Source organism: Paralichthys olivaceus, chromosome 22 (genome assembly GCF_024713975.1).
Source record: "Paralichthys olivaceus isolate ysfri-2021 chromosome 22, ASM2471397v2, whole genome shotgun sequence".
NCBI lineage: Eukaryota > Metazoa > Chordata > Actinopteri > Pleuronectiformes > Paralichthyidae > Paralichthys > Paralichthys olivaceus.
In genome coordinates, this window is record NC_091114.1 from 3,567,246 (window position 1) to 3,595,159 (window position 27,914).

A 27,914-nucleotide genomic window follows, 5' to 3' on the forward strand; every position below is an offset into this window, starting at 1 on the left:
TGACAATATGAAATTAAGTGGGTCTCATTGGTTGCCACGTTTAAAGGTGGTGATATGGACAGTGATAGGTGTCTGGCTCTTCAATGATATCCAGTTCTTGGACACAAAGCGCATGTGCGGATATGTATGTATATATATGTATATATGGATGAGATCTCATGCAGAGGACTGTGCTACGTGCTACATGTGTCCAGCAGCAGTAATTCACTTACAGCGTTTGAGTCCATTTTGGATCAAACAGTGGAATAGGACAAGGCTGCTCTTGAGAGAAATGAAAGATTGGGTTAAGAAAAAGCAGCTCCATTCTCTTTGCTGATGCATAGTACACAAACCAATTGTCTCCTCTACTGTGATTTGTCAGGCGGTCAGTAACATCGATGTAAAACTGCTCTCAGACATGCACGGAGCTCTGGATATTCTCCTGAAATTATCCAGAGGGGCTGTAAGTGAGAATGCAAATGTCAGAGGCTCTGGACAATCTCTTTCCTGTGACCCCCCTTGCAAAACCCTCTGTACAATATCTTGGTGTGTTCATGTAAGAACACAGCTGGAGATTATCCGGAGCATTCACCCCAAGCAAGTAAGAGTGTTGATGAAGTTTCTAACATGCGACAGACGCAAAACTGAAAAATGAAAAACAAGAGTAAACTTGGAAAGACGACCAGTTTCAAAACTTTTCAGGCTCCGGAAATGTCTGTGCTGTCAACTCGTCTGACTGCAGAATCTCCAAACCACATCCACACCCTCTCCACTGAGACGAATTGTGAAAAATACAATTTACAAGACAAAACGAGTCACTTTCATTTCTTTAGTTAAAGAGAAGCAGAGGGTGAAAAAGGTTCAGAAGAAGAAAGCAGGTGTTGATGTTAGTGATGCAGAATCCAAGTAAATTGGTCTGTGGAGGCGGAGGCGAAGCATTTGGCAGCAGGGGGCCATTCAGAATCAATGGATGAATTATTGATCTGCTCCCTCCCCCCCATGCTTAGATAAGCACACTGGAGCACACATCCACACCCCAACTGACTCGCAGTGAGGTGTTGTGCTTACGTCTGCTGCTGCACTCCTGCATATCGGGACAAAAACACTCACTTGACTTGACGTTTTCAGCCCTGATTTAATAGTGTGTTCTTGGCTCTTTCATGAAAGCCCTAAGTACTTTAATCTGCGGCTGCCTCAATTAAACCCCCTTACACTGACCTAATGGAGGGGTTGAAACACAGCCCTGCTGTACACAGGCGCACGATAGCTTCTGTCAAGGTGAGGCAGACTCTGGTCATGATGAAGGTGCAGGTTTCATTTTCTGGTGAGCGCAGGAGGGTTTCAGGTTCATGTCTGTCTGTCCTGGGGGGGGGGGGGGGGGGGGGCAGAGGGCAGTTTGGAAAAGACAGATTGGTGTTTTGTTTCAGAGGACAGAGAGTTTAGGGATTTATTTCTGTGACTCAGCTTATTTCTGTTGGAGGAACATAAACATATTAGGCCAAATAAGAGTCAGATTTCTGTATGGTCATGGTTTTTACAGTCCAATCAATATGATTAAATGCCAATGTAATATATAAATATGTTCAGGTTTTTCCTTTTTGGTTTTCTTTTGCGGTAAAAGCTTGTGTAAGAAATACTGAGGTATATTCTGAACACAGTTGGTTTGCAGTCATCTATCCCCAAACATGTTTTTATTGGATGATTTCACATGTCATGATCCTTGTCTAATACTAACGCTTGATGCTAATGTCCTTAACAGTGTGAGTGGGAGATTATGGGTGTTTGAGGTCGAAGCAGTGGACATGTCATACATCTGACCTTCATGCAGACGACGAGAGTCCACGTTGTGCCACAAAGCTGCGATAACTGCATGCAGTTATACATTTAATGCATAAAATGTTTGTTTTCAATACTTAGTTCAAATGTTTGGATATGATAATAATGGGGACAGGCCTAACAGCTAGTGTAATCTGTAGAGTACTCTGGCAACATTGATGGCTTTTGATGTTTTGATATCTTACTTTGAGAAAGGTAAGCATGTTAGTCTATAAACCCATTTGAAATGAATGTTCTTCGAAATGAAAAACTTCTTAAATGTTAAAACTTGTCTAAACACATGCCACAAGAACTTTGACTAAGAACTGCTAAATTGTCTGAAATTGGCAGCATTTGGATTTAAATCATTAAACAATTTGATATTGGTCCTTGAATTTGCCTTTATACCAAGGCGCTATATATCCTGGTGTTCCCCTGTGTCAGGAATGCCAATCTGATTGGATCATTAGCTGTTAGTGTGTCCAGGCACTTAATTAATCCAACTATCAGTCCATAGAGAAACTTAATCCAGGTTAAAGCGTTGCTAATTAACGCCGATTCTGTCTGTCAAGTTTTCTCTTGGAATCTGTTCAGAGCGGACTCACTCCCAGACGCAGGCCTATAAATGGCTCCTGACTCATATCTGATCAGTCGGCTGGTTGAAGCTTATTTCCTTTGGCGTCTGTGCAGCAGACCATCCACCCACCAGGATGGGTAAAATTTCAAACCCCCCAGGTCCCTTTTACAACACGCACTACAATTGCGAAAAGACTGATGGGGAACTTAAAACAGCACATTAGCTGGCTAAGGATGAAATCCATCATTCAAGTGGAGAAGCAAATTCATATAACAGGTTATTATGGCAGTCAATCTGTCAGACTCTTTTGTTAAGAGCGAGCTATGCTGATAACCAACGACTGGGTTGTCAGATTATCATGGTCCCCAGATGATAGTTCTTCCTCTGACCTTTCATCTTACAGCACTGGCAAGTTACAATTTATTTCTTGAGCAACATAAATCTCTTATTCCCATGACACTGAAGTGTTAGGACCTGATAATGAAAGAGAGTGCACAGCAGACCAGACCCTGCCACTACATCCATTTTGGATGTTTTTAAACGAGGAGATCTGAGTCAGGAAAGTCCGAGACAAAGTCAATTGTAATAGGAGGACTGCCATTGACCTGCGTGACACAATTCCCATGTTGCTTCTCTGTCGTCTGCTCTGATTTGTCTGGAAATAACTCGAAGGATAAGGAGGCGCACTGTGACTAAAAGAGTCAGAGTTGAAATATTATTATTTATTAGTCATTGGTTTGATGTCTTTTCATTGTTCATGTAGACACAATAAATAATTGAGCTAAGGGTTGTAGGGACAGTTAGGAATGTGGAAGAGACAAGATTGAGATTAAGCATGGCCTGTATGTATGTGTGTGTGTGCTGCATTCGTGCAAAAATGCCCAAAAGACCAATGTCCCACATTCAGCTGTTTTGAACTGCTGAAGCATGCTTCCAGTTTCTATGTGTAGTTGTGTGTGTGTGTGTCTGTTGAGACGCTGTAGGCCATAATTTTGACGGGAGAGCGATTTCTTAAATCATTTTGTTTTCCTGTAGCTGTGTGTTGTGTGTCTGCTGTCCTCGCTGTGTATCCACTGTGTTTGTCTGCCAGCAAACATCTGTGCATCATAACAAAAAAAAAGATATATAAGCCATCATCTCCATTTTTGTTCTTAATCTGTGTATTTGTGTGTGTGTGTGTGTGTGTGTGTGTGTGTGTGTACAAGCGTGCCTGGAGAAGTGTGTGTCAGTGTGAGCGTGTTTGACCCCTCCATGCTGCCGCGTGTTTTTTTGGACAGCAAACTACAACACAGATGGTCTGTAAGACTGATGCCCAGGCGTCACCATGGCGACCAAGAGCTCTGTTGCCAAAAAGGAAAACCTTAACTTGAAAACATCTGAAGTGACATCTCAGACTCCGGCAGAACATTCCCACATCTCCACCTCTGGTCTTTTCTGTCTGAAAATGGACAATTAGTTGATTCGGCCCCAACATTTGACAACAAGGCGAAATAATGTGATTACGACCACGATATATCATGCGTCTATAATTAACCAACTCCTGACATGGACACATCAGCACACCCTTGGTACATAGAAGGTCAGGGTGTGGCTATTCTGTTGTTGTGTTGCTACGTGACCCAGGATGGCTGGTGAAGCTTCTTGTCATAATACATGATACCGGAGAATGGAAGATGGGAGATGAGGTGAAAGATACAGAGAGGAAATTGGGGGGAAACTGAGTTTAATGAGTGTTTAATATGGTGTGGAAGTTGATTTGCTGGATGTGCGCTTGTCTCAGGAAATCAATCTCTCCCTGCTGCCAAAGCAGATGATAACTGAAGAAATGGACGCGTGGCATTCTTACAGGGCCACAATTAAGTGCCTCTCTCAGACACTTCCATTTTTCTATCAGGAAATAGTTGACGATTAGCTGCACGAATCATTACACAATACAGCTGGGGGGAAATAATTATATGCACGATAATTCTTTATATGAATCAGTGATGATAGTTATTACAGGTCAGTTAAAGTCCAAAGAATTATATGGGCTATAGTGACTTTGAATTACTGGTCTGATGCAGTTAAATAAATGGTTCCATTTGATTCTTATCAAGAATAAAATATGCAGAAATGAACATTCATATAAAAAGGATGATCTAAAGTATAAAAAGTGAAAAATTTGTAACCAAGGAGCTCATACTGTATCTTCCATTACATATTATAGCTTCAATCATATACCTGCAAAGTGTTTTTTTTTAATTACATTGTCGCATTCTCATTTATTGTGAAAATAGATTTAATACCAACAATGTGTGTGAGTGGGAGAGCTCAGGCCGACACTAAGCAGGCGTCTCCCGTCGCCGGGGATTATTTATTGATGAGAGGATCCATAGCACTAGTAATACCAGGGGATTTGGATCAATGGGACTTCTCTGGTTCACATGATGCAAGGGGTTTGGTGCGAGCCAGAGGGTTTCGGGTTTGGTCTGGTCGCAGTGCTGGGGACCATGAAGCTGTTTTTGTGCGGAGGAGAACGTCCCCTGCAGAGCGAATGTTGAACTTGATTTTCTATCAGGCAGGTCGGGGACATTGAGCATCCAAGCCTTCAGAATGAATTTACTCTAAACGCCTTTTTGAAACCCAACCAAAAAAGGTTAAAACACTCCGAGGATAATGTTATACATGATGTACGGATGACATTATAATTTCAACTTCCCCAAAGGGGAACTTAGTGCATCTCTTCCACCTCTGTTCATCATACCGCAGTTACATATTTGGCCTGACAGTTGGAATCTCTTTCATATCATTCCCCTCGCCAGCGATATATATTCCACATCTCACCCTCCTCTCTTCTCACTTTCATCTTTCCTTGTCAGCTTTTTTCCCTCTGGTGTGTTTCCATGGCACCTGTGGCCTATATCCTGACTTCACACACTCATGCACACACACTTTCCTTAACATTTGACAAGAGAGAATAATGTTGCCACTAGGATAGAGTGGTCAGATTCATGGGTTTTGTGGCTGATACTTAAATTCCACTGACACCACGAAGACATTAAGATGTTTGAATGATTGTAGTTTGTTTCAACTGACAGTATCATGTCAGACTGATTCCCTCTGGGTCTTTTGATGTCGACAATCTAGAGATAGAATTATCCGGTGTGTTTTTTTTCTCTTCTACACAAATCTTTCTTTCTCAGAAAGACGTGTACCATTCACCACTTTGTGCAAATTTGGTTCTTGTATCTTTTACCTTGTCTCTGTTTATGTATTCAGATATCTGTGAGTTACATAAGTGAATTGCATGAGGGGGTTTTCGTTTTCATGGAAAAAAACTTTGAGGAACATTGAGGATTTTTATGGGTTTCATCACTAGCAGGACATTAGACATTAACTCCAGAAAATGTCCACACGATGGGGTCCGGACTTTCTTCAGATTTTTCCTTTCTCATATTAAGAATGCTGCAGGAGAGTCTTCGGTCAGACGCCTTCAAAACAACTCAAATCTGCAGAGCTCTCAGTTGAGGGGTGGCGCTGCAGGCAGGAGGCAGGACGTGGCGTGTAAATTCCGCTGTGGAGTGCCCACTTAGTCACTCGTGGCCCCTGCTGTATTTTTACATGGACTCACTCGACAATTATCCAGAATTTTTTTACCTTGGGGCTGGTGGGTGAAACTTCGGAGAAAGTTAGTGGAAATATGACTTGAACATTTACATTCTCACAGAGAGCCCCTCCTGAGAAAGTCAGGAGATTAGCCAGAGTTCAGTGCATGTCTGAAAGCAGCATAAGCAAGATAAGAATACATTTTGTGGTGTATATTTATTTCTGTTAGTACGAGAACACACTAGAATTCCGAATGCATCTATAATCATGGTCTAATTTTCCTCCAGTGTATATTCTCTCTGTAAGTCACTTGGGGATGGGGACCAGAGCTTGAACCTGTCTCTCTGTTCTGAAAGTTAAGACACATGCACGTTTGTCGTGAAGCAGTTTGCACCGTTTTTTTCCCCTTGATATCTTTACATAAGTTATGTTGTGCTGTAATGGAGGCGTCTAAAGATTACCCCTCGGTTTATAAAGCTTGACAAGAGAAACTTATCCCTGGAGTCCAAAGTTTCAAGCCACAATGTTGTCCCACTTTACTTTAAAACTGCAGAGTGAAGAGGGCGAATCAAGTTTTACTAACAAACGGTCACTGGCTGATATTGAATGAAAAATCCAACCTTAGCCACGGTGGTGGGGGGGAATCACATTCAGCAAACCCAGCAATCAGCCACAGAAAACAAAGGTCCACTGCAACGTGATATTGTTCCCCTGTGCTTTGTTCTCCACCACCGCCCTCGAGTGAAATTTAAACTGGTGAGGTCGGACACAATGATTAGCTGTGATCATTGTGCGCTGAAGTGCATAAACTGACACTGTAACACTACACGTAGGTTTGCTTTCTTTGCCTTCCTTGTATCAGAGAACCAACACTGGGCCAAGTATACACTCTTGTGAGTGTTGATCTTACATTGTGAAGGTGTCATTCCAGCTTGATGGGAAAGTGCAGAAGTCCTTGGAGCGTTTTTAGTCTGGAATCCCGGAGTGTTGCTGACTGTGGTGTTTGGAATCAGAACTTATTACGGGCTTGACTGTGGCTGAGGGGTAGGGCAGTTCTCTCCAACCAGAAGGTCGGCAGTTCAATCTCAGTCTTCCCCATCTGCAGGCCCAAGAGTCCTTGGGCAAGATGCTGAACCCCGAACTGCCCCTCATAGAAAAAAGGGCTGCTAATAGATGCACTGTATGAATATGTGTGTGAATGGGTGAATGGCAAAACGTGAATCACTTTGTGTGAGACTAGAACAGCACTATATAAATACAAACCATTTATTTTAAGCAGACAGGAAGATGATTAAGCTTCCTTTCCAGGCTAAACAGAACGGGGGAGCTGTTGGCCCAAGGCAAGTGTCTGGTATTGTTTCTTGTTATTTCAACTATCATTCAGTCTTTGTATAAAATCTGAGTAGAACTGAGCTTCACTTATTATTCTCCAGTCCGTATCAGCTGAGAGCCCAGTATGGAAAGAGAAAGGGGGAGTGCGTGTGTCTGTGTCTGTGTGAGAGTGCGGGTCTTAACCCAGTGGAAAGATTTCGACTAACACTGCCAGAAATGGCCTTGAGCCAGCTTGATTAAACAGCACACTGTAACCTTTGCCTGTACACAGGTGTGTGTGTGTGTGTGTGTGTGTGCCCATGTGTGGTGTTTATTAATCTCCCAGTCCTGCCAACGTGTCCTACAGCAGAACTTATTAGATTGACAGCATTAACTCATTTCCGTCCAATAAAATCTCAAGGCCAGGACTACATCAGAGGCCCTGCGATCTCTGTGTCCTTTCAAAAAAGCTTTTTTCCAACTAATTCGTCCTTATTTTTTTTTGTGATTCTAAGGATGAGAACAAAACACCATAGAGTTTATAGGAATTAAAACAGTCAATATACAAGGTGACATGAAAGCTTTAAGAGAAGAGAGTAAAAATCCCCCAAATCCTGTTGTTTTTCTCAATATCACTTCTCCCTCACTCCAAATCTTTCTCTAATCTCTTATTTGCCACATAATGGAAAGAATTACTGGATGAGCTCCAGAATTCCTTTAAAAGATTGAATTTAAAAGGTGCAGTAGTCGAGCTGATCGCAGGGTTTTTAAATTGACACAGGGGTGTGTGCTCCATTGATGAAGAGGGTAAGGCAATAGGGACATTGTAAACTGACCGGGACAGCACCGGATCAGGTCATTTTCAATTAATCCGAATTCTGCTTGGCTCAGTAGGAAATGGATCATGTAATATTATATAAATGCAGTGTGATTTCAATGAATCGAGTCTATTATAGGCAACAGTTATGAAGAGAATGCTGCGACAGACTTGACAGCCACTGCACTTTGTTATATTATCCAGATATTTCTCTACATTTGCATTATGTTGTGTCAGCATTAGTTTAGAATCTGCATCAAAGTGAGTGGTGTTGTGTTTTATTGGCCTTTTGCTAACGTGTCGGTTGCAGAGCGTTTTGTAACATCCAAGCTCAAGCAAACCAATATTCATTTCCTGGTGGTCGTGTCAACCCTTGTAGCTTGGAAAAAACATAAAACAAATATAGTGTTGTGTATAGAGACGAGTTTGGTATTTGGTTTTAATGGTACGTTGTAAAATAAAACAAATCTACCAATCAAAATGACAGGCGATAGAGGGGAAAAATAAAAAAACAATTTAAATAATAATGAGCATGGGTGTGGTTTGCTGACCGCCCTGACATTACTGTAGGTAATTTTGGTTTGATGTAGCTGCTGGAGCAATAGAAAGAAGGGTAGTGGTGTTGATGGAGGGGGATCGGAGAGTGGGGAAAGGCTCTCAGTTCAGCCGAGTGTGACGGAGAAGGCGGAGGAAAGAGAAGGAGGAGGGGATGGATACACTTGATGTTGGTATTTGACTCACTCTTGCAGTCTGTGTTCTTCCCTTAGGGGGAATGTATGTGCTCACACATGCTGCCTAGATGGCAGATGAGGAAAAAACTGTGAAATTGCTATGGCCCTTAAGCACATAAGACTTGACTCAAGCCTTGTTCTGTAAGACTTGTGACTTGGATTTTTCCCGTATTGATGTAGGACCTTACACGAGATTCTCATTAAAATACTGGAGACTTGATTGAGACCTTCTCTGACAGACGTGAAACTTGGATTGGACCTTCTGCGATCATTGGTAAAAACTTGAGCCTGGGCTTGAATTGTCTCAAACGATTTCAGACTTTGACGTGCGTCTCGACTTGGGATTTAAAGATTTTAGATTCCATTCGCCACTGCTTAACCTTTACAGGTACAGTGTGTAACATTTAGGTGGACGGGATCTATTGGCAGGAATTGAATAAAATAATCCTAACGATGTTTTCACACGTGTATGATCATCAAAATCTACTTTATATATAAATATCAGGAGCGGGTCCTCTCTACAGAGGCCGCCATGTTTTTTTATATCACAGGACTCACATGTATTATTTTTATATCTGATGTGAGACTCATCTTCAAAGTCTTGAGACTCCAGTTGACCTCGAACATCGTCTTAACCTTGAGCCTTGACTTGGGCTTGACTTCAGCCTTTTTTGACTTCCTCTCCTCGCCCTCTTGCAATGGGGCCTCATGGGAAAAAGATTGGACAACACTGATTAATTCTTGGGTATATTGTGTGATTTTATGTTGTGTGATTTTTTTCTTTTTAATATTAGTCAATTAACTCTGCAGCTGGACAAGACCTGCTCTATGTCTTTGCCACAGAGACGGGAAAGCGCTGTCATTTCTGCAGTTATTCTATTTTCATGACATCTCGCCACTGTGGTTAAAGTTTGCAGAGAGCATCTCAGTTTACCCTGACACTGAGATGATCCTGATGACAGCGACGGACACTGATGCCGTTCAGCAGTTTTGCGCACATCTGACACATAATCCTCGGCGCTGTGCAGAGAACCCATCAGTCACTTCACCTCCAGTTCTGTGGTCACACAAGATCACCTACAGCAGACAATGAAGCAAAGTGCACAGTGTTCTTAATGCTTTATTTACCCGGTGAGGTCAAGAGCCTTGACATTAATGAGGGCTGTCAGGTTCGATGAAGCCAATCAGAATCATTTCCTTTAAGTGCCTCAGTCTGTACATATGGCGGGCTGCTAACCAACCATCCGACCATCTGTCCTGCAAAAACTCCATTCTCCTATTTAACTTAAATGAGGTTTGGAGTAAGAGTTGCTGCAGACAGTAACATATTTAGACCCTGATCCTGAGTTTTTCCTCCACTAAAAGATTTGACATTTATTGCAAGGGACAACAGGATGGAGAACATAGTTCCAGGTTATTTATTTTCCATGGTTTAGAAAACAATTAAAATAAAGATGCTGAGGAAATTTGAATAATATTGGTGTGGTCCTTTGAGCCCACTGTGTCTACATTGCTAGGATACAGCCTCATAGCATGAAGTGATACAAACCCATGAGGGGATACAAGAGAGTTATGAGGCCGTTACCCAGCAGCTCTTTGTGCTGTACGGCTACAGCTAACGCCAAATCAGCCTCTGACCGTGCTTGTGAAGGCTTGTGTTTGACCTTAACCTCACTACAGCCTGCAGACGCGGAGACCACACACACACACACCCCCGCCACCACCATCACCGCCCTGCATCAAAAGACTTTCATTTAGTGGCTCAGCCCCCTGCAGCAGCTCACCACCCTCTGACTTCCTGATTGAAGACTGACCTTTCTGTGGAGGCTGAGGGGTTTGCTAAGGATTTGGCGAGATTTGCTGTGGTGTGTGATTCTGTGTTTTCCTTTTTTTATTGGACTTGAGGACTCTGGGTTGCTGCAGTCTGCTTGACTCCGTTTACCTTATAAACCTATAGTCTCAGTTGTTCACCTTTATGTTTCCAGTGCTTTGAGCTGAGTCCGAATCTTCAGGCTTCTCGGGCTCTTCTGCTTTAGTTGCTTTTGAACTGTGCGTGTTGGCAGGCGTGTGCTCATGTCCCACCAAAGCCTCGGCTGCCACGTTGAATGGCCTCATCTCGGCCTGAGGCTGAGCGCTCAGGTGCAGGGGTAAGTTAGTGTTTCAGGACATCACGTGTCTCCTTCAAATCCTAGAGTTTGGATTGTTCACTTATGCTTGTTTTAGTTTCTTGTATCCTGAGGAAAATCATCACTAATATAAGATTTTGATGAGCTTAAATATTATGAACCTCAATATAGAGTTCTTTTGTAAATAAGAAGGGAGGTGGGTAAAATATTGGGCTGCTGTTAATACCCAGGCCCCATGTTATGCATATACACACCACATTGACAGTACATTTAACAAGTGTTTCTCTTCAACATCACATAATAACTCAGGCATCATTCAAAGTTAAAGATCAAAACTATGCATTTCCAGGATCACTGAGAGTAAGAAACTGAAAATTATTCAAAGACTAAACATCAAGTTATAATTTTTTTTGGTACATATGTATAAATATGATGTTTGCGTCAGTTCCCATTAGAAAATTACTTTAGAAGGAAAATATTACTTATATTTCATTCACTGTCAACATCCCCTTAACCCCCCCCGATCACAAGTCAATTAACTTGGGATGTCATCGAGAGCCTCAACCAACCCCTAACCCTAACCTTAGTTCTAGGTTGCCTGTTATCTGGAACTAATCATGTTTATTCAGGGAGAAATCATGTTTTTTATTGATGGATATGGTAAAGAAAGATGAAAACATGTCATGTATTTGTGAATGATTTCGGTCCAGTAGTGGTGGCAGCGTTTGTATCAACAGCATATTTACTCGCTTTCTTTGGCCTCGTCTTTCTTTCCCTTAATCTTCGCTAAATCTGCCAGCCTCACTCTCACATCTCACGGTGCCTCATCTCCAGCTTTTTTTTTTTTTTTCAATATCCCTCTCTACACCTTCCTTTTTCCTCTCCCTCCTCCCCCTCGCAGTCCATCTGTGTGTTTGGAGGCATGAAGCCATGAGGCCCTACTGACAGTCTAGCCCACAGTGGTTGGCCTAATCCAGTTAGCTCAGCTCTGTAGCAGGGCCATTCACTGTGCCTCACTACCTACATCACCTTTTGTTTCTGCTAATCCCATTGGCAGAGCCTCACCACACACTTCACACACACACACACACACACACAGATGCACCTCAATATTATTCTCGCCCTTCACATCCACACGAACGCCCGCTCGGGGAGGGACGGGACATCCTGCTAAATCTGCTGCTTCACAATAAAACCTGAATTCCCCCCCCCCCCCCCCCCCCCCCCCCCCTGTGGATTAAGAATGCTTGAGTGACACCTCTTGCTGTGTAACATGATAAAGCAGCAGCGTGACAGGGTGAGTTACATTCAAAAACCCGGTTCCTGTTTGATTTGCTTATCTTTTTCAGCACACCCTGTCAGTCAACAATCAGCGAATGTTGGTGGTGTCCTCGGCATGTTCTCGATGGCAGATTTACTTTTGATAATCGTCACGCTGGTGTTAAGAGAAAGCCTCCCATTGTCTGGACTGGAGATTGGGTTTTGTGATGATTTCAATGCCTCGTTCATTCAAAGGGAAAGCAAAAGAGGTTTTTTTTATTTTTTATTCTGGGGTTGAGAGTGCTAGAAGTGAGTATTGCTTCTTTTTTTTTTTCTGTAACGTGATATTGGATTGTAAGAGCTCAGCGCTCGTCAACGCAGAGCTGATGTTGTTGGTGATGTCCGAAAGAACAATACAGCTCATTTCTTTGTGTCTTACTGATCACCACTGTTCTCATCCAAGTTGTGAAAAAAAATGTTTGGCTTCTACTAGAAAATGCAGTTGTGATAATCTGAGCTCACACGTGTGGGTGAGTTGGTCTTACGTTGAGGTGAAGTCAGGTGCATCAGGTGTCAGATGCTCTATCTTGAGACACTGGAAAGTGTTTGCGCTTCCGACAAACAAAAAGCCAGGTCTGAAGTCAGTGATGTAGTATTTCACTTATTTTAAAGGCTATCATTATCAAAATAGAAATATGCACCATTAGCAGGTGTGAAATAAAACTGAAGTATACTCTGAAAAGAAGTGTTCTCTTATTACCAATTGGAATTATAACGACAACCACCATGGTAAAAACGCTATTGGGTACTAAATATGATGGGGGACGCACTGTGATTGGTTAATTGCATGTTATGCCCAACATACACCTATTATTGATAAAGAGATTAATCTGCTGGTGCAATGACCCAGAGAGTTTTATGGTAGAACAAGGTTTTCCACTTAATGAAAGGGATGAGGACCTCGCTTAGAGCCTGAGGGAACACCACAATGCTTTTCTAATATGTATTTTACATCCCAGTGAGTACTTATGTAGGGGCACAGGTCTAAGATAGAGTCAAGATTACAAAGGTTGAGCAACGGACACACTGGGAGCATGAGGGTGGCTTTAAAATATTGAGATGCACATGCACAGTGGTTTGTTCAGGTCTATGAGATAACACTGTGCTCACCAAAGTGATTGCCGACACTGTTGCCAAAGGTTATTGATCATGATTCATCGATACTTCTCTGAATCTGTTTTCAACTGCCATGCAATAATGAAAACTTGTTCGTCCAGTTTGCAAAATAGAGTCTTAGCTGGGCTGCAGCTGCAAAAGTATTGTGTATATGTGTTGCAAGTCACGTTGCTGGGCATTTAATCAAATTCCACAGTTTCTGCATGTCACAGGGTTAAATTCATAGGAAGTGCCTGGCCTAGGATGAATCAAGGCCCAGTTTCCAGTGACAGGGCTCATCAGACATGTGAGAGCAGCACTGGAGACGTGACAGCTCACTGAACAGAATGAGCGAAAGGCAAAAATGCCAGCCTATTCATCGGAACAGAAAGATAGCCTTGTTACGCAAGACCTTCCACTGCACCTCGCCCTTCTTCCGCCCCTTCTTTCTGAGAAGTGACACAGAGGAAAGAAAGACAAGGCGATGCTGTCCTCCGTATCATGGAGATATGTGTTGATGTTTTGGTCAGCGTCAGTGTTCACATGAAGAAATCAGATTAGAATTTAATCAAATCCAATTGACGGTTCAGAGGGTAGAAGATCTGGTGTGGGGTCTGTTCCACAGCCCGAGGCTGCAGACAGTCTAATTGGTCGGAATGAGAGGGTCAATTGAAGGCACAGCTTATTTTCCACATTAACTACCTGATTTGTATTCCATGCTAGCCTCCTCAGTGCCTTTTCATTAGTGTATAATACATCAGTGGGGGTTATAACTTCCAATCCACTTGTCTTTTTTAGATTGAGACTTAACTGACTTAGTTGAACTCCACATTTGGAGTGACCTCATAAATGTGGGTGCATCATATGGAGTTATAATTGTACCTTCATTTGAAGTGTGAGATGGAATTTTATTTTGACCACAATTCAACACTTGAGCAAATATTTTGTCTCGTCTCTTTTTAACAAGCACACGTTTCTCATTTAGGACTGGTCGCAACAACAGCGGTTGCCAAAGATAACAGATAACATCCATATAGAAAACCACCTCCATCCCCGATAATATGTGGTTCAATCTCTTCTTCATTCTGCAGTGGTGTAGTAATTCATGAATGGTTGACTGGTCATATCCAGCGGGAATTGAATGCAAATGTAATCTCGTGGGTTATTTGTCGTCCCTTGGTTCTCTTTCCTCTTCCCTGAATCTCCCATCAAGTCACCTTCGACCCCCACGTCCCATCAGAAGCAGGATACTTACCTTGGTCTGACACATGCACACACATGCACACACTCTTGCCATGCTTCTCTTATGCATCCTTCACCTGTGCATCAGTGCCACTGACTGACACGAGCAGGGAGCTTGAACACATCACAAGGTTGGGGAGAGATAGATGGATGGTGTGTGTTTGTGTGTGTGTGTGTGTCACGAGAAATGCAAATCCAAACCCTCGATGCAGCATGTGGAAATGTGTTCTCATGATGTTCACATGTCTCTGCTCCACGTCCCCTCTGCAAGACCCCACCCCCACCTCAAGTGTCCTAAGGCTATGGTGAATAATCACCAACCCACTCCCCCTTATTCCCTTCCCCACCTCCTCCCTCTATCCATTATTCAATACCCCATGGAGGATGCGTGTGCATGTGTGGGTATAAATGTACCTGAGCATCATAATTGGTATGTTTTCTATTGTCTGTTGTCTTGGGTGTGTGTTAGATATGCTGTTGCACTTGTCTGAGGGAAAGAGTGTGGCAGTGTTTGAATATTTGTTCGAGGCCAAATGTCTTCCTCCCTGTGGACATTATGAGTGAGTTACACAGATTCCCTTGTTTCTGTCATCACAATTTAGACTAGTGTGTTTTCTGTGCAGTGGAGGATTTGGGCGTTTAACACACTGACCTTAACTGTTTACTGATTTGTCGATTTCACACCCTGAAAATCCCTCAATCGCCAGAACATAAGGCTGAGTACATGAGGCCGGTAAATATTTATAGGGACGTGGCCTCAGCTGTGGCGGCACCTGCTGACGGAGACACCTCACTACATTAATCCTATAGAGCAGACGCAAGGGGAGCGGTACAGCAGAGCTCAGTCTCCAGGGTAATGGGTCTGTAGTGTTGTGTTGGAGGTATTGTTCACTGCAGTGTGGCTCACTTGTATCCTTCCTACTTAAAAAGCAACTCAAACTATAATGCACTCAGGATTAATCCAGAATGTCCGATTTTTCTGAGAAATTGTCATAAACCAACAAACAGACAGTTTTATAATCTCCTGGAGGATAGAATAGACATTTTCTAAAGTAAACATTTATATTTAGGAACCTTAATTAACATTTTCTTCTCCAAAATCAACTGATTCTGTTACTAAAGTTAATCGACTCAAAAAAGGAAATTTAGTGTGGTTTTTTTGAATGGAATCTGTTCTGCACATTTGTGCCACTTTCTCATTATTAGGTTTAACCCTCCCCCTGTCATCACAGGTTTAAATCATAAGGATAATGCACCATGTTATGTTACATGATCCACTCATTTGGTCCCAAACAACATGGAAATAAAAACAACCTTCACTGCACTTCAAGCTGCCATAGGACAGACGGGCACAGGTTGACTATTAAAAAAAAATATAAGATTTATTTAACCCGGAAAATACAAATGAAATAAAATAACAGGTAAATGAAGTAAAAACTTGGCCCATAAAAGAATAGACTGGCTGATCAAACCATTTGAAACAAATGGGGGGGAAATAACACACAGAATAACTAAAAACCCGAAACTAAGAAACACCAGTCCCCTATCCTGACGCATCTCTTGGTCTGGTCCATTTCTGTGTTGAACCAGGCTCCACCCACAGCCAACAAAACCAGGAAGTAGAATTGATGCTGCAGACAAGGTACCAGATGTTTTATTAGATGGTGGGCCAGAACTTCATCACATGCGTGGTAGATGCAAATGTAACAGTGACCAGCTGGCCGTGCTGTGGAGTGACTAACTTAAGAGATGTGCCGCAGACCCTAGCACCCATGGGTATTTTTTTTGGTTTTTTTGCCTCCTTGCCAGCACACCTGTGATAGTTGCAAGATCTGAATCAGGTGCGTAACTGAGCCAGGCTACACAGAGAGTGATTAAGAAATAATTCAAGAAACTAAAGAGGCAACAGACAGTTTTATAAATGACCTGTCTGAGTCATGAAATCTTAATGTTCTGTCTTTTATCTCCCTTTGCCTTATTGTGGAGCACCTGTGAAATTCAATAAATTAAGATGTTATAGCTGGAAAGCCTGTTGCAGACCACTGCTGTAACTCTTAGATAAATTATTACAATTGACAAAGACAGAACAGTGTGATCTGCACGTCTCATTAAGAAAACTGCAACGTTTTCTGTTTTCTTTAAGTTTAGTAAAGAAAAGAAATGGAACAAAATCTTTCATAGCCATGAGATAAGTGGGTGAAACTGTGAACCTTTTAAATTTGTACGTTAGTGTGATGAATATAAGCACATGTCAGTTGCGTGTCTGTGGATACAACGGTCGCAGTGTGACAAACCTCTGTTACATAACCGGTTACCAGGAGTTTATGACTCCTGCCGGTCGCAGTGTGAGTATTTTTCAAACTGAGTGATTACATAATCAATCCGACCATGAATCTGGATAATAAGCAGCAGCTGCAAGCTTAGCATGTGGTGCCCCCGCACACAAACACACATGCATACACACGCTGCTGACCCATACGTCCCTGTGCCTTGACCTCATATCTGACATGTGTTACAGGAGGTGATGGTTGAGAGTGTAGAGTTAGCCAGATGTGCACTCTTAGGGATTTATTGCCTCCTCCGGGCTTAAACAGTGAAATAGCTTCATATAGAGGTTAACTCAAGTCGGGCTTTTCAAGATGAGACCTTCTTTCTCTCAAGAACAACTCAGGCTGCTGAAGAGTTGTTCTTTCTTTGCTTTAGTGACAGACCCAAACCTTTACCCACGTTTTTCTTCTTTCTTTACATTTTACCAATATTCAAAATCAGTGAAGCTTATTTTCTGTACAGCACTGAACTGTAATCCAGTCAATGAACTTTAAAGGAACTGCTAGTTCTCTAGATGAAAGTGAAGGTTTTTACTGACCCCAGTGCAGCGGTGTGACCCCAGATGTAGCCATGATGCAACAAGCCTCATAAACCCGATAAATCCTCTGAGGATTGGTTTTTGATGAACAGGTTGGCTGAACCTTAATCTGCTCCTCAGATATGGAAGCGTATTTACTCTCCACACACAGCTCTGACTGGGTGATTGGACGTGCGGTGACCATTTAACCAGTTACCTGAGGAAGAGTCGTCCTTCTGTTTGTTCTCACGTGTTGTTCTGAAGCTTGAGCGTCATGGTCGACAGTGACCGAACCCTCTTTTAAAGTCACTTAGATCTTTGCCTCTTTCCACCTGAAATATTTACTGCACCTGAGTGGAAGCGTCTGTATTTTCACCCGTCTGTATTTTCGCAGTCATTTTGAAAATGACTGTGTTGGTAAGTTCAGGAAAAGTTGACAGATTCAAATGGAGTTTCACGTGTTGATCAACAGGCACATGGTTGGAGGTGTTTGAGGAGGACAGGCCTTTGCTCAAGGGAGGAACAACTCTCACAGTCGGTTAGTCTAAGATCTGACGTGTGAGATGGCCTCAGGCCGGATCTCAAAGTAACACTCCATGATTAGAATGTGGCCACGTTTGCACCACCTTAACTGTGTGTGTGTGTGTGTCCGTGTGAGCGTGTATAGTGTGTGCGTGCATGCATATGTGCCTGACTTGTCCACCCTCCATTGTCTCTTTATCACAAGATTCTGATTCTAGGTCAGTAGAAAAGACTCCTCTATTTTAGTCCACATAATCCCCTTTAAGAATGCACACACCCATCACTGTGCATGCATCTGTGTGTGTGTGTGTATGTGTGTGTGCCTGTATGAGCCCGCGTGCGTGTCAGCCACAGTGTGTTAATACCTTCAGCACGTTACACACTAATCCACTCACTGTCGGCAAGACCGTCCCGCACTTGCGCCTCTTCCCCCCTTTTCCCCATCGCACACACACACACACACACACCATGCACGCCTCCGTCTTGGTGTGAACTCACAGAGTCATACACACATTGGATATATTTCACCCCCGGGGTGTCGAGGCCTCCTTGCGAGGACCGATGAGCGCAGGCATGGTGGTGGGAGCAACAGGCCAGGTAAGATGTGGTTGTCAGGTGAATTTATTCTCAGTCCGTGAGCTGCGTCTGTTGTTGCCACGTCGTGTAAATGTCACTGAAAGTAAAGTTTTCAGTGTTTTAAAACATAGTTTAAGGAATCAATGGCCAGGAAGATACCGATACAGAAGATATAGACAATCCTTATAGACAAAAAAGGATATAGACAAAGCTAATGTGTATTCATTGCACATGTAGCGACAAGAAACATTTCGATTTGTTGTAAAGTTAATTGGAAATTGGTGGAAAGCTGATGAGAAAATGCAAATATGAAATTTGCACAGATTTGCTGCGACATTGCTTGTGAAGAAGTTTGAATTGTTTGTAATATGTCCGCAAATCAAACTAGAAATGATTTGAAATTCATTGTGAAAACTAATTTGAGCATGACATAGGATTTTGTCTCAAACTTGAATGTTTTATTTGAGATTAGTGCCAAATTCAGTGTATTTAGAAAGATCCATTTTGCTCTGTAGAATTTGCATTCACGCTAAATTAGTTTCCTCTAATTAAAGTGTTGTCAGTTGGGATTGTGACGATTACATGTTGTGGTTTCACCCTTTTCTGTCTAAGAGGTAAACCACCATGTTCGTCCTGGGTTTATTCGCCCTAATCCTCCATAACCAGGATTCCCTGCTCCATCTTTTCACCCTGGATTAAAATCTGAGACACTCATTAGCCAGACAAAAGCTTTAAGGCTAGTTAAGTGGGTCTTTGCATCAGTATCCAACACTTGACTCAGAGTTGTGTTCATAGGCATCATAAACCCAATGTGACTGCAGATTATTTTAATCTCTTCAGACATTTGTAAAATAATGGAGGGTGGAGAACGTCGTAAATACTATTTTACTGGAAAGCAAATTGCAGAACGTGACATTTCAGGCAGTCTGCCTGTTTCCACTCCTCTTGCTCTGCTTTCCAGTATCATAACGATATTCCGACTTGAAATTTCCGAGTTCCAATGCACGCTGATGGCACAGTGTCAAATGTAAACAAACATGGCTGACCGAGAAAAGGTGTATTTGGCTCGCGATGAGACAATTAAACTGTGACCATTGCCGCCTCCGGTCATACATAGACAAAGCAGAGGAGGGAAAACTACGCATGAGGCAACAGACACCATTATGCATTTTATTTTACGGCACCATTGTTGTGTGATGTCAGACACGTGACGTAGGAGGTTGGAAAAAATTCCGTCATCTGGGTTGTTTGGAACGTAGCATTAGTATTGTGTGTTACACACCTTTCTGGTTACAAGACTAGAGGACAAACTAACGTAACAAGTATTTTGGTGGAAATGAAACTGTTTATTCTTCATTATCCTCCCCTTTAAGCCCCTCCCCCAAACAAAACACATCATTTACCAGGGAGGGGAATGAGCTGCATTATGGGAAATGTGTCTGCAAGTGTCCTACTCAGTGATGGGGTACTCTTTGACTGTCATGTCACAAGTTTTGTTAGACATGATTTACTTGTTGAACAGACTCTGTATGTCCAGTTTCTGCAGTATTCCAGTATTTATTTGCCATGCAGGGGACTGATTGTCCCTCTGCAGATTTGAATGAATACTCCACTTTGGGTAGCTGTGTATAAATGTGTTTGTAGAGGGGTGTATTCCAGTGTAAGCATCCACTCGCAGCCCTTTAATGTCACATAAGAGCAGGAACTGGGACATGTTGAAGATGCGTGTGCGTATAAAAATGAATAATGTGTGAAGCAGCAAGGGCAGCAGCGATGGATGATGTCATCAAGCCCTCAGGGGAATTCTGGGACGGCTCATTTGACTCGGCCGGGTGGGGCGCTGATGAATCGACTCCCTCTTACCATGTCTGCTCTCACACACACACACATGGCCTCTCTCTCACTTTCTGTCTGTCCTCCCTCGCCCTTGTGTGTCCACTGTTGGGAGAGATGAGGACACTTGATTGTTCCATTCATGACGTGACATTCAGATAATGGCAGTTAGGATGTGAGTCTTTTGTATCACACACACACACACACACACACACACACACACGGAGGCTCACATTTTTCAGTATGTGTGTCAGTGTGTGAGCTCATTAGGTGAGGAAAGGTTGTGCTAATGAAACCCAAGGGACTGGGTTATCCAATGCGTGCGCACACACACACACACACACACACACACTCACACACTCACACACACTCACACACCCATGAGAGCCTGTACCTTCCCTTGCTCAGCTGCTGATGTTGACTACGCCCCACACCCTTGTTGCTAGGTGATGGGCGATGGAGAGCAGCCGCTGTGTTGTGAGCGTTTCTGTGAGCTAGTCTACGGCCATGCTTGATTTTGAAGCAACTATTATTACAATCAAGCATATATAGGATTTGTTTCTTGATGTTCTACATTTAGGTTCCAAACATTCACTGAAAATAAATTTGGGATCGATTAGATTCTTTCAAGAAATCAGATCAGTAGTAGTGGTCCCAGCTCAGCTGTGTTTTGTAGAGATTTACTTTTTTCATTTAAGAGAAAGTAGTTGAATGTCTTTCTACTTTTAATAGCAAGTAAAGGCTGTTACTTGTATACGTGGCCATGTTATTGCCATCTCCCTTCGTTCTGTTCATGTTCAAGCTGTTGAGAACTCTGTCTTGTGAAATCCATCTTTAATAATTGAGTTTCTCCTGGAAACAAGAAAAAGCAGAGCTCAAAAAATATAAAAGAAAAGATTATACTACAGCTACAGGTGTAACTTCACTTTACAATCTTGATTATAAATTGTGGCAAAAGCTTCATAAATGAAACAAGAGGATATGATCTTGTCATCTAATCACAGACACATGATAAGAGATATTCCATCTGTTTGCATTCTGAGCTTTAAGGTGATGCCTGTCACACTGAGCTCCATTTGTCCCTCGGGTGCCATCAGACCACTGAGAGAAGCTTGAGCTGGCAAAGCGCTAAACTGCTCCATTGTTGTGTGCTAACATTATCTGTGTTAACCATACTGTAGCGGCACCCTGACACACGTTACAGCTCAATCTGAGCAGCAGCACAGTCATGTGGCTGTTTTGGCAGAGGTAATAAATTAAAGACCCTCCCCCAGGGCCTCTGCATACAAAATATATAGACACATACACACACACACTGTCCCCAACCCCCACTGCTTTGGATTCCCTGGTGCGAGCATGAAGTGAGGGATTGTTTCTAAATGGTTTTTGAGGAACAATACATCCCACAGATCAGAACAGATAACACTTCACATGCACATATGTTTGCCATCACTTTAAAATGCAGATTTTGACAGACGCAGCTCTGTGATGGTGAACATGTCGTTAATGGTGTGTGTTAAGGTCGGCGAGACTAAGGCGTGGCCGGGGTTAGAAGTGCCTCTTTGTCTGCCCTGCACTCGAGGGACACCCTCCCCTAAAAACCCCCATGTCGTGGAAAGCCAGCACCTATGGGAGCTGGGAGAGGTGTTTGTGTCGCATGTGGTGCCTCTCTGTCTGGTACATGACCTCCTCTGAGGTGTGAAGATGAGTAAACATCTTTACATGTCAACAAGCTCCGTTGTATCTTGGAAATTGTAATTTCCAAGGTGCTGCTTATTTCATTGTTCCTCAAGGAAAAATAAGCACGTTGAAGTAAAACTAATTTCACTTTATTCTCTCAAAGTCCTGCAGTCCTCGTTATATTTCGATTTTATTCTCATCTTATTAAAAATGTCTTCTCAATTAGGAATATAAATAATTATCATGACTGTTATTGAAACGTCAGACGGCACAACACAGAAATTAGAAATAATAATAATCACATCTCTTAGCCGTTAAAAAACAAACGGAGTCACTCAGTTTTCACGGAGATTGTTTAGTCGAAATTTGGCTCATGTGACAGCAGGCAGTTTGTGTACACAGCGAACTGGCAACCGGCCGTTCTCTGACTCCTACAGTTTCTGATGTCGTCTGCCTCTCTTGTCTCACTGACTTCAAACTAGCTTCCCTCAGCTGTCACATGTGATGTCACGATGAAGTCAGTGGGTTTTCTGTCTTTAGGGCGTGCTGCCGTAGATCCTAAGGTTTCGTGGTAGTTTCAGAATTAAATAATTTATTGGACCCTGAAATAGTTGGTGTGATAGTTGTGCGTTAGTTGTGATTGTTTCCCCAGCAGCACACTTTTTTCATGATCGCATCAGAAATAATACTTGCTCTTGTTTTGCTTTAATTGCTGTTTGTACGTGTAAAGTAACGAAGCAATGCAACTCATACTAACCCAGTCCTCTCTGTGTTTTTTCTCCTAGGTAAGTTCACATTGACGTGGATTGACTGAAATCAAAGCCTTGTTGTGCTGTGGCTGCAGTCGAGCTGTTACTTCAGGCTGCAGGACGCTCCGGCTCCCTCATGTTCTGCTTGGATAAGCACGTCATCAGCTGAGTGGTCAAACCTGTGTGTGTCTGTATTTGTGGTCTGCACAGTTCTTGCAGCCAGATGGCTCCTATTTGGTTTTTAATCCATTACTGTCATCTTCATACACACCTACCTGTCAATGTGTTTCTGTTAGCGGTCACCAACGCTTGTACGTGGTGATGCTGACCCACACTCAACAAAGTTTAATAGTTCAGAGTCTGCAGTGTGTGTAACTGCTCCGATCTCTTTAAAACTGACCTGATAACACAATGCCACATTGTCCCCCCCTGATTGTCTTGGCTATCACCTCACTGCAGCCTCCTTCTCTGAACCAATTACCCGACCTAACTACTCCTGAGCTCACGAGGCTCAGAGGTCACGGCTCTGTCATGGCCATCAGGCTGAAGAAGCAGAGGCGTTTGCATTTTGTGCAGGTTGTAATGGCCCGGTATTGAGGATTGCAGGGAAGGCAGGAGCAGCTGGAGGTTGTCTAATCTCTGAGACCCTCAGCAGATTACAGATATAATACAGTCCCTCTCTGTTAGTGAAGATCTGGACAAGATTAGTAACCGGGCAGACTTACCGTAGCCACCCTTCCCTAGTACTTCTACTGTAGATTAAACCAGGACAAAGCACAAGACACACAACAAAAAACTTGCTTGTGACTTTTTGCTTTCAACTGAGACAAATAGAGCTTTATATAAATGTAATATATAAAACAATATCATATATATAACAGAAGCCTTCTTGTATAAGGACCCAGTTTATCAATGTGCAGATGATTGAATAGAACCCTTAAGTTATATATTTAATTTTTAAATAATCTCTTGATACCCTCAATTAGTTCTTGCATGATTTCCAGTGACAAAGAATTATCTGATTTGTGTCATATGGCCCCAGAGTATTTGAAATATTGTATTGATAAGCATAGTGTTATTATTTTAAAGTACGGTAATGTCGAGGAGAGGTAGTTTACATATTTTTTCAACCTTTCCAATTCTCTTTTAAAAGTTTTTATCTTTCTTGGGCTGGAAAAAGCAGCAACATGAACATAACCAAAGGTATCCATGGAAAAATCACCAAAGAACTTCCACTTCCAAAGGCATCAGAAGGAGAGTCATAGTCTCTGTAACCTGATCACATGTTCAGCCTGTTAGAAATGCTGAGAAACTCATTTCTGACATGATGGGTGTTATTTTATCATCCCCCAATTGTAAACTAAGCTGTCATTTTTCTATATTCTCCCAATTTTGCATTACCTAATCGTCTGGGAGCTTGTTTGTGGACTCTTTGTGGGCTGAACACTCTCACTAGTTACCTTTTCTCAGCTGTAGTGCTGGGTCCAGCCATGGGGTGGTGCCGTGGTATCAAAAAGCAACATGGGTGAGGCCTTAGAAAAGATAAACACTGCATTCGATGTGTTTGTGGAGCGTCAAGCGAGGACCTGGGCGTTGTGGATGAAAAGTCACTATTTGGATATAAAGGTGTTCTCATGTGATGAATGTGAAGTGACGTTAGATGGCTTTCTTAAAGACTTCCTCAACCGAGACATTGGTGCTTATAATGCAACTGAATACATTGAAACTGAACGTCTCTATAGTGCTTCACGACCAAGGACATTCACCTCTTTATATATTTATATACACTGGCTAATAGCGCTGGATAGATTTGTCCCTTTGCTGTCAGTGGCTCTTGAGAACACATGTGCTGCGTTGTGATTTCAGCACCATGGACAGGGGTTGTGATTCTGTCTGTAGTGAGCTCTCAGTCGCTTCTGTCTCTGCCTCATCATAACACGCTGTGTTGTGCTGGAGGTTGTGCTATATTCGGTCACAGGCCATGCTGTAGCTGCCGTGCATTAGAATCTGGATATTGTACAGCTCGATCACTCTGTACAAAAGCAATGGTTAGTGTGTTTGCTGCTGCAAAAACATAATGAGGCAACCCTCCCACACGTTTGCAGTGTACGCAGTTTTTACAATTTTTGTGACTACAAGTTAAAAAGGTGTGAAGGAAATAAACAGTTTTGTGTGTTATTATGTGTGCATTCCTGTGTGTTTGCTCTGAAATCTCCCAATCACAAAGGCAGACTGTACCATGTCAGTCTTGGTAATAGGTGAGGTGTGAGGATACTACAGTCAAAGCTAGTATCCCCCTCTGGCGTCAGTAGAGGTGGTACCTCCCTTGCTCTTTTTTTCAAAAGGACACAGACTGATGCTTCTGTGTCCGGCGTCCCCTCCCACATATTTTCTCCTCTAACTCCTCCCTCACATTATTTTCTATAATCCCCACACCCCCACTCCCCCTGCCACCCCTTGTGCTGCCTGATGAGAGGGGGACGTCATGTACGTGGAGAGTCCAGATCAGAGGGTTCCCAGGTTCCCAGAGCATCTGCCGCTACCTCTGCTGCCAGAGCGGTAAAGGGAGGGGTGGAGCTCTCTTCCTATCCTCCTGCCTCTTTCTGGCATCTCTGCCTCTCCATTGGTCTTCTAGCTTACCTCTCGGTGGTATGCACAGGCCCACCCCTCGTCCTTTTCTATCCCTGTCTCAGATGCAGTTATCCAGGCAGCAGGGTGGGAGGCTTGCAACAGACACTCACACTCTCTGCATGGGTGAAAAGAGCGGGTGGGTTAGAGGACTAGAGGACACCAGAACTACCTCCATCCTCTCCCGACGGTCATCATCTTGTGACGATTTGCCCTTGGGCTTAAAAGGAGAGATACCTGGTGAGGTGGTGGGCTTATTTCCTTGGATGACTTGGTTCTTCGCCAATGAGGCAAGCTTCCCGACAGGACTTCTGAAAGTGATCTGAAAGATTTTAGTTTTCTTCGTGTGGGAACGGTGAGGGGGCAGCCATGGCTCATGCCGCAGCTCACATTAAAAAGGCCAGGTCCGAGATGGACCAACCTCCGGACCTGAAGGCTCTGGAGAAAGCCAAAGAGAGGAGGAGACGTTCCCGGGAACGGGCGGAACGCAAGCGCAAGGTACCGGGCAGACTCCCTGGGAATCATGCACCTCTTCATCCCTTTATGTGACCAATCAGTGTTTTTTTTAAGTGCCATCCCACTTCCAGTCATCCCTTCACACCATCATCATCTAAGTGTCGCATCATCTTTCCTCACTGAAGAAGACTTTGTCAATCTGTTATCAAGGACTGCGGAAGAGTTTAGAGGACAGGAATCATCCACCCATGACTTCATTACCTCCACCCTCATCACCATTTTCAGTGGCACCCTCAAAGTATTAAGAAACGCTTGATTGCATCAAACCAAAGATTCATGTCAGTGTCATCAATCCATTGTCACCCACAAAACTACATGAAGCACCAATCACAGTAAGCTAGGATTCCAACAGAACATGGCCATCGTGGTTGCACTCTGCGTGATCCCTGCTGCTGCCCCTGCTTGATCCTTCCATCCTTCATTCTACTCCCCTGTCTGTGATCATGTACCCACCACAGCATAATGAACACAGTACAAATCATCAAGCACTCTAAGTCGCTGTGGCTGTCTCACGTCTCCAGCCGTACCTGGGCGGGCGGCATCACACCAACACACTACGCAGAACGCTCCCTGGTGTACTGCAAGGCTTTGCGGTGTGTGTTCGCTGTGTTTGCTCATGGACACTGTCTGCATTCTGTCATCATACACGAAAGGCTTCCGGCCGAGGTTCCTTTGAGGTGTAGTGCCGAGATTTGCTGTCTTTGTCGTCAGGGATTTTATTGTAAAGGGTTTATTCCAACAAGTCCTTTTATGGAGTACGTGTGTGCTTGTGTTTGTGGTCAGGGTTACTGTTGTTCGTACTGTTTCAGACACTGGACACACACAGAATTTGAATTGCACTGGAAGGAACGTTATGTCTCACTGATCAGAATTCATCCTGATGTGAGTAAAGCTAAAACAACACAGACTAATCAATGACAGAGACATGACAGTTAAACTTGTGATATTTAAAGAAATACTGCATATATATATATATATACATGTTAATTAACCATTTGTAGGTGTCGGCACTGCATGACACATGACATAAGAGAGTCTTATTTGGGAAGTAAAATTGTTGTTTGCAGTAAATGAATATCCCACAGTTGCTTTAAGACAAACCAAACAGTTACAGTGTGTCAAAGGTCGTTGGTCGTATCCGGTTACCAATTGTTAATCTACTAATAACTTGAGATATTTTGAAAGAGAAATGGAGGAAGACACAAGAAAGTCTGACTGGGGCACTTCAGTGTTTGTGTCAAGTACATGGGTTGGAATTTCACATTGAATCTGGTGATATTAAAAGCAAATGTTTTCCAGCTTGAGTCGTGAGTAGTGTACAAAAGGCAAAGAGAGAATGACATAAACTGGGATCATTATTTAAATTGAGGTGTATGATATTGCATATCAGGCTGACCTTTTCACTCTTTCTCTCCCCGCCACGGTAACATTCTGATACAGACCCGTCAGTCGGCATCAAAATAGCATCTTTCGGAGCAAAGGCCCGGTCATGACCTTTGTGTCCCTGAGGATGAGGGACTGCTGCGTTTTCCCTGTCCCCTGCCATCTCTAACTGTTGACATTATTGACCAAAATGCAAGGCAGATTATCACATGGGATTATTGGTGTGCCCCCCCCTCTCCGCCCGAGTCTAACGACACATACACACACACACACACAAACACCTAAAAGTGATTAATAGATTCAATTTGGTAGATTGTCCACCAAGTGCCCGAGGGGGCAGACATTAACATCACAGACCCAGGCACATTGCTGTCAAATCGCAGCTTCATCACCAGTGGTCAGCTCCCGCTCGAAAACAATTAACCCTGTGTAAATAGAACTTAGTGGGCATCAGAGGACCTGGCCTGGACAGTGCACGTCCGGCAGCATGTTGACATGAAAAATGCTGCAACTCGCCGCGGATGTAATATTGGATTTTGCTGCGAAATGCGTCAGCATGGCTTCGCAATTGTGCAAGCGTCGCA

The 27,914-nt window shown here is 43.1% G+C and overlaps 1 protein-coding gene across 5 annotated transcripts in view; it reads left to right on the plus strand.

The window, feature by feature from the left end:
* Positions 1-27,914, plus strand: part of ank2b (ankyrin 2b, neuronal) — a 151,581-nt gene that overhangs the window by 42,554 nt on the left and 81,113 nt on the right. For 2 of the 5 annotated variants that reach the window (XM_069518389.1, XM_069518396.1), the window contains exon 1: positions 25,310-25,929. The exons of 2 other annotated variants lie outside the window; for them this stretch is intronic. In XM_069518389.1, the coding sequence (XP_069374490.1) occupies positions 25,801-25,929 (129 nt within the window). In that variant the 5' untranslated portion in view covers positions 25,310-25,800. Of the gene's footprint in view, positions 1-18,359; positions 18,563-25,309; positions 25,930-27,914 lie in introns of those variants that run through there. One more of the 5 variants, XM_069518399.1, reaches the window with a different exon arrangement.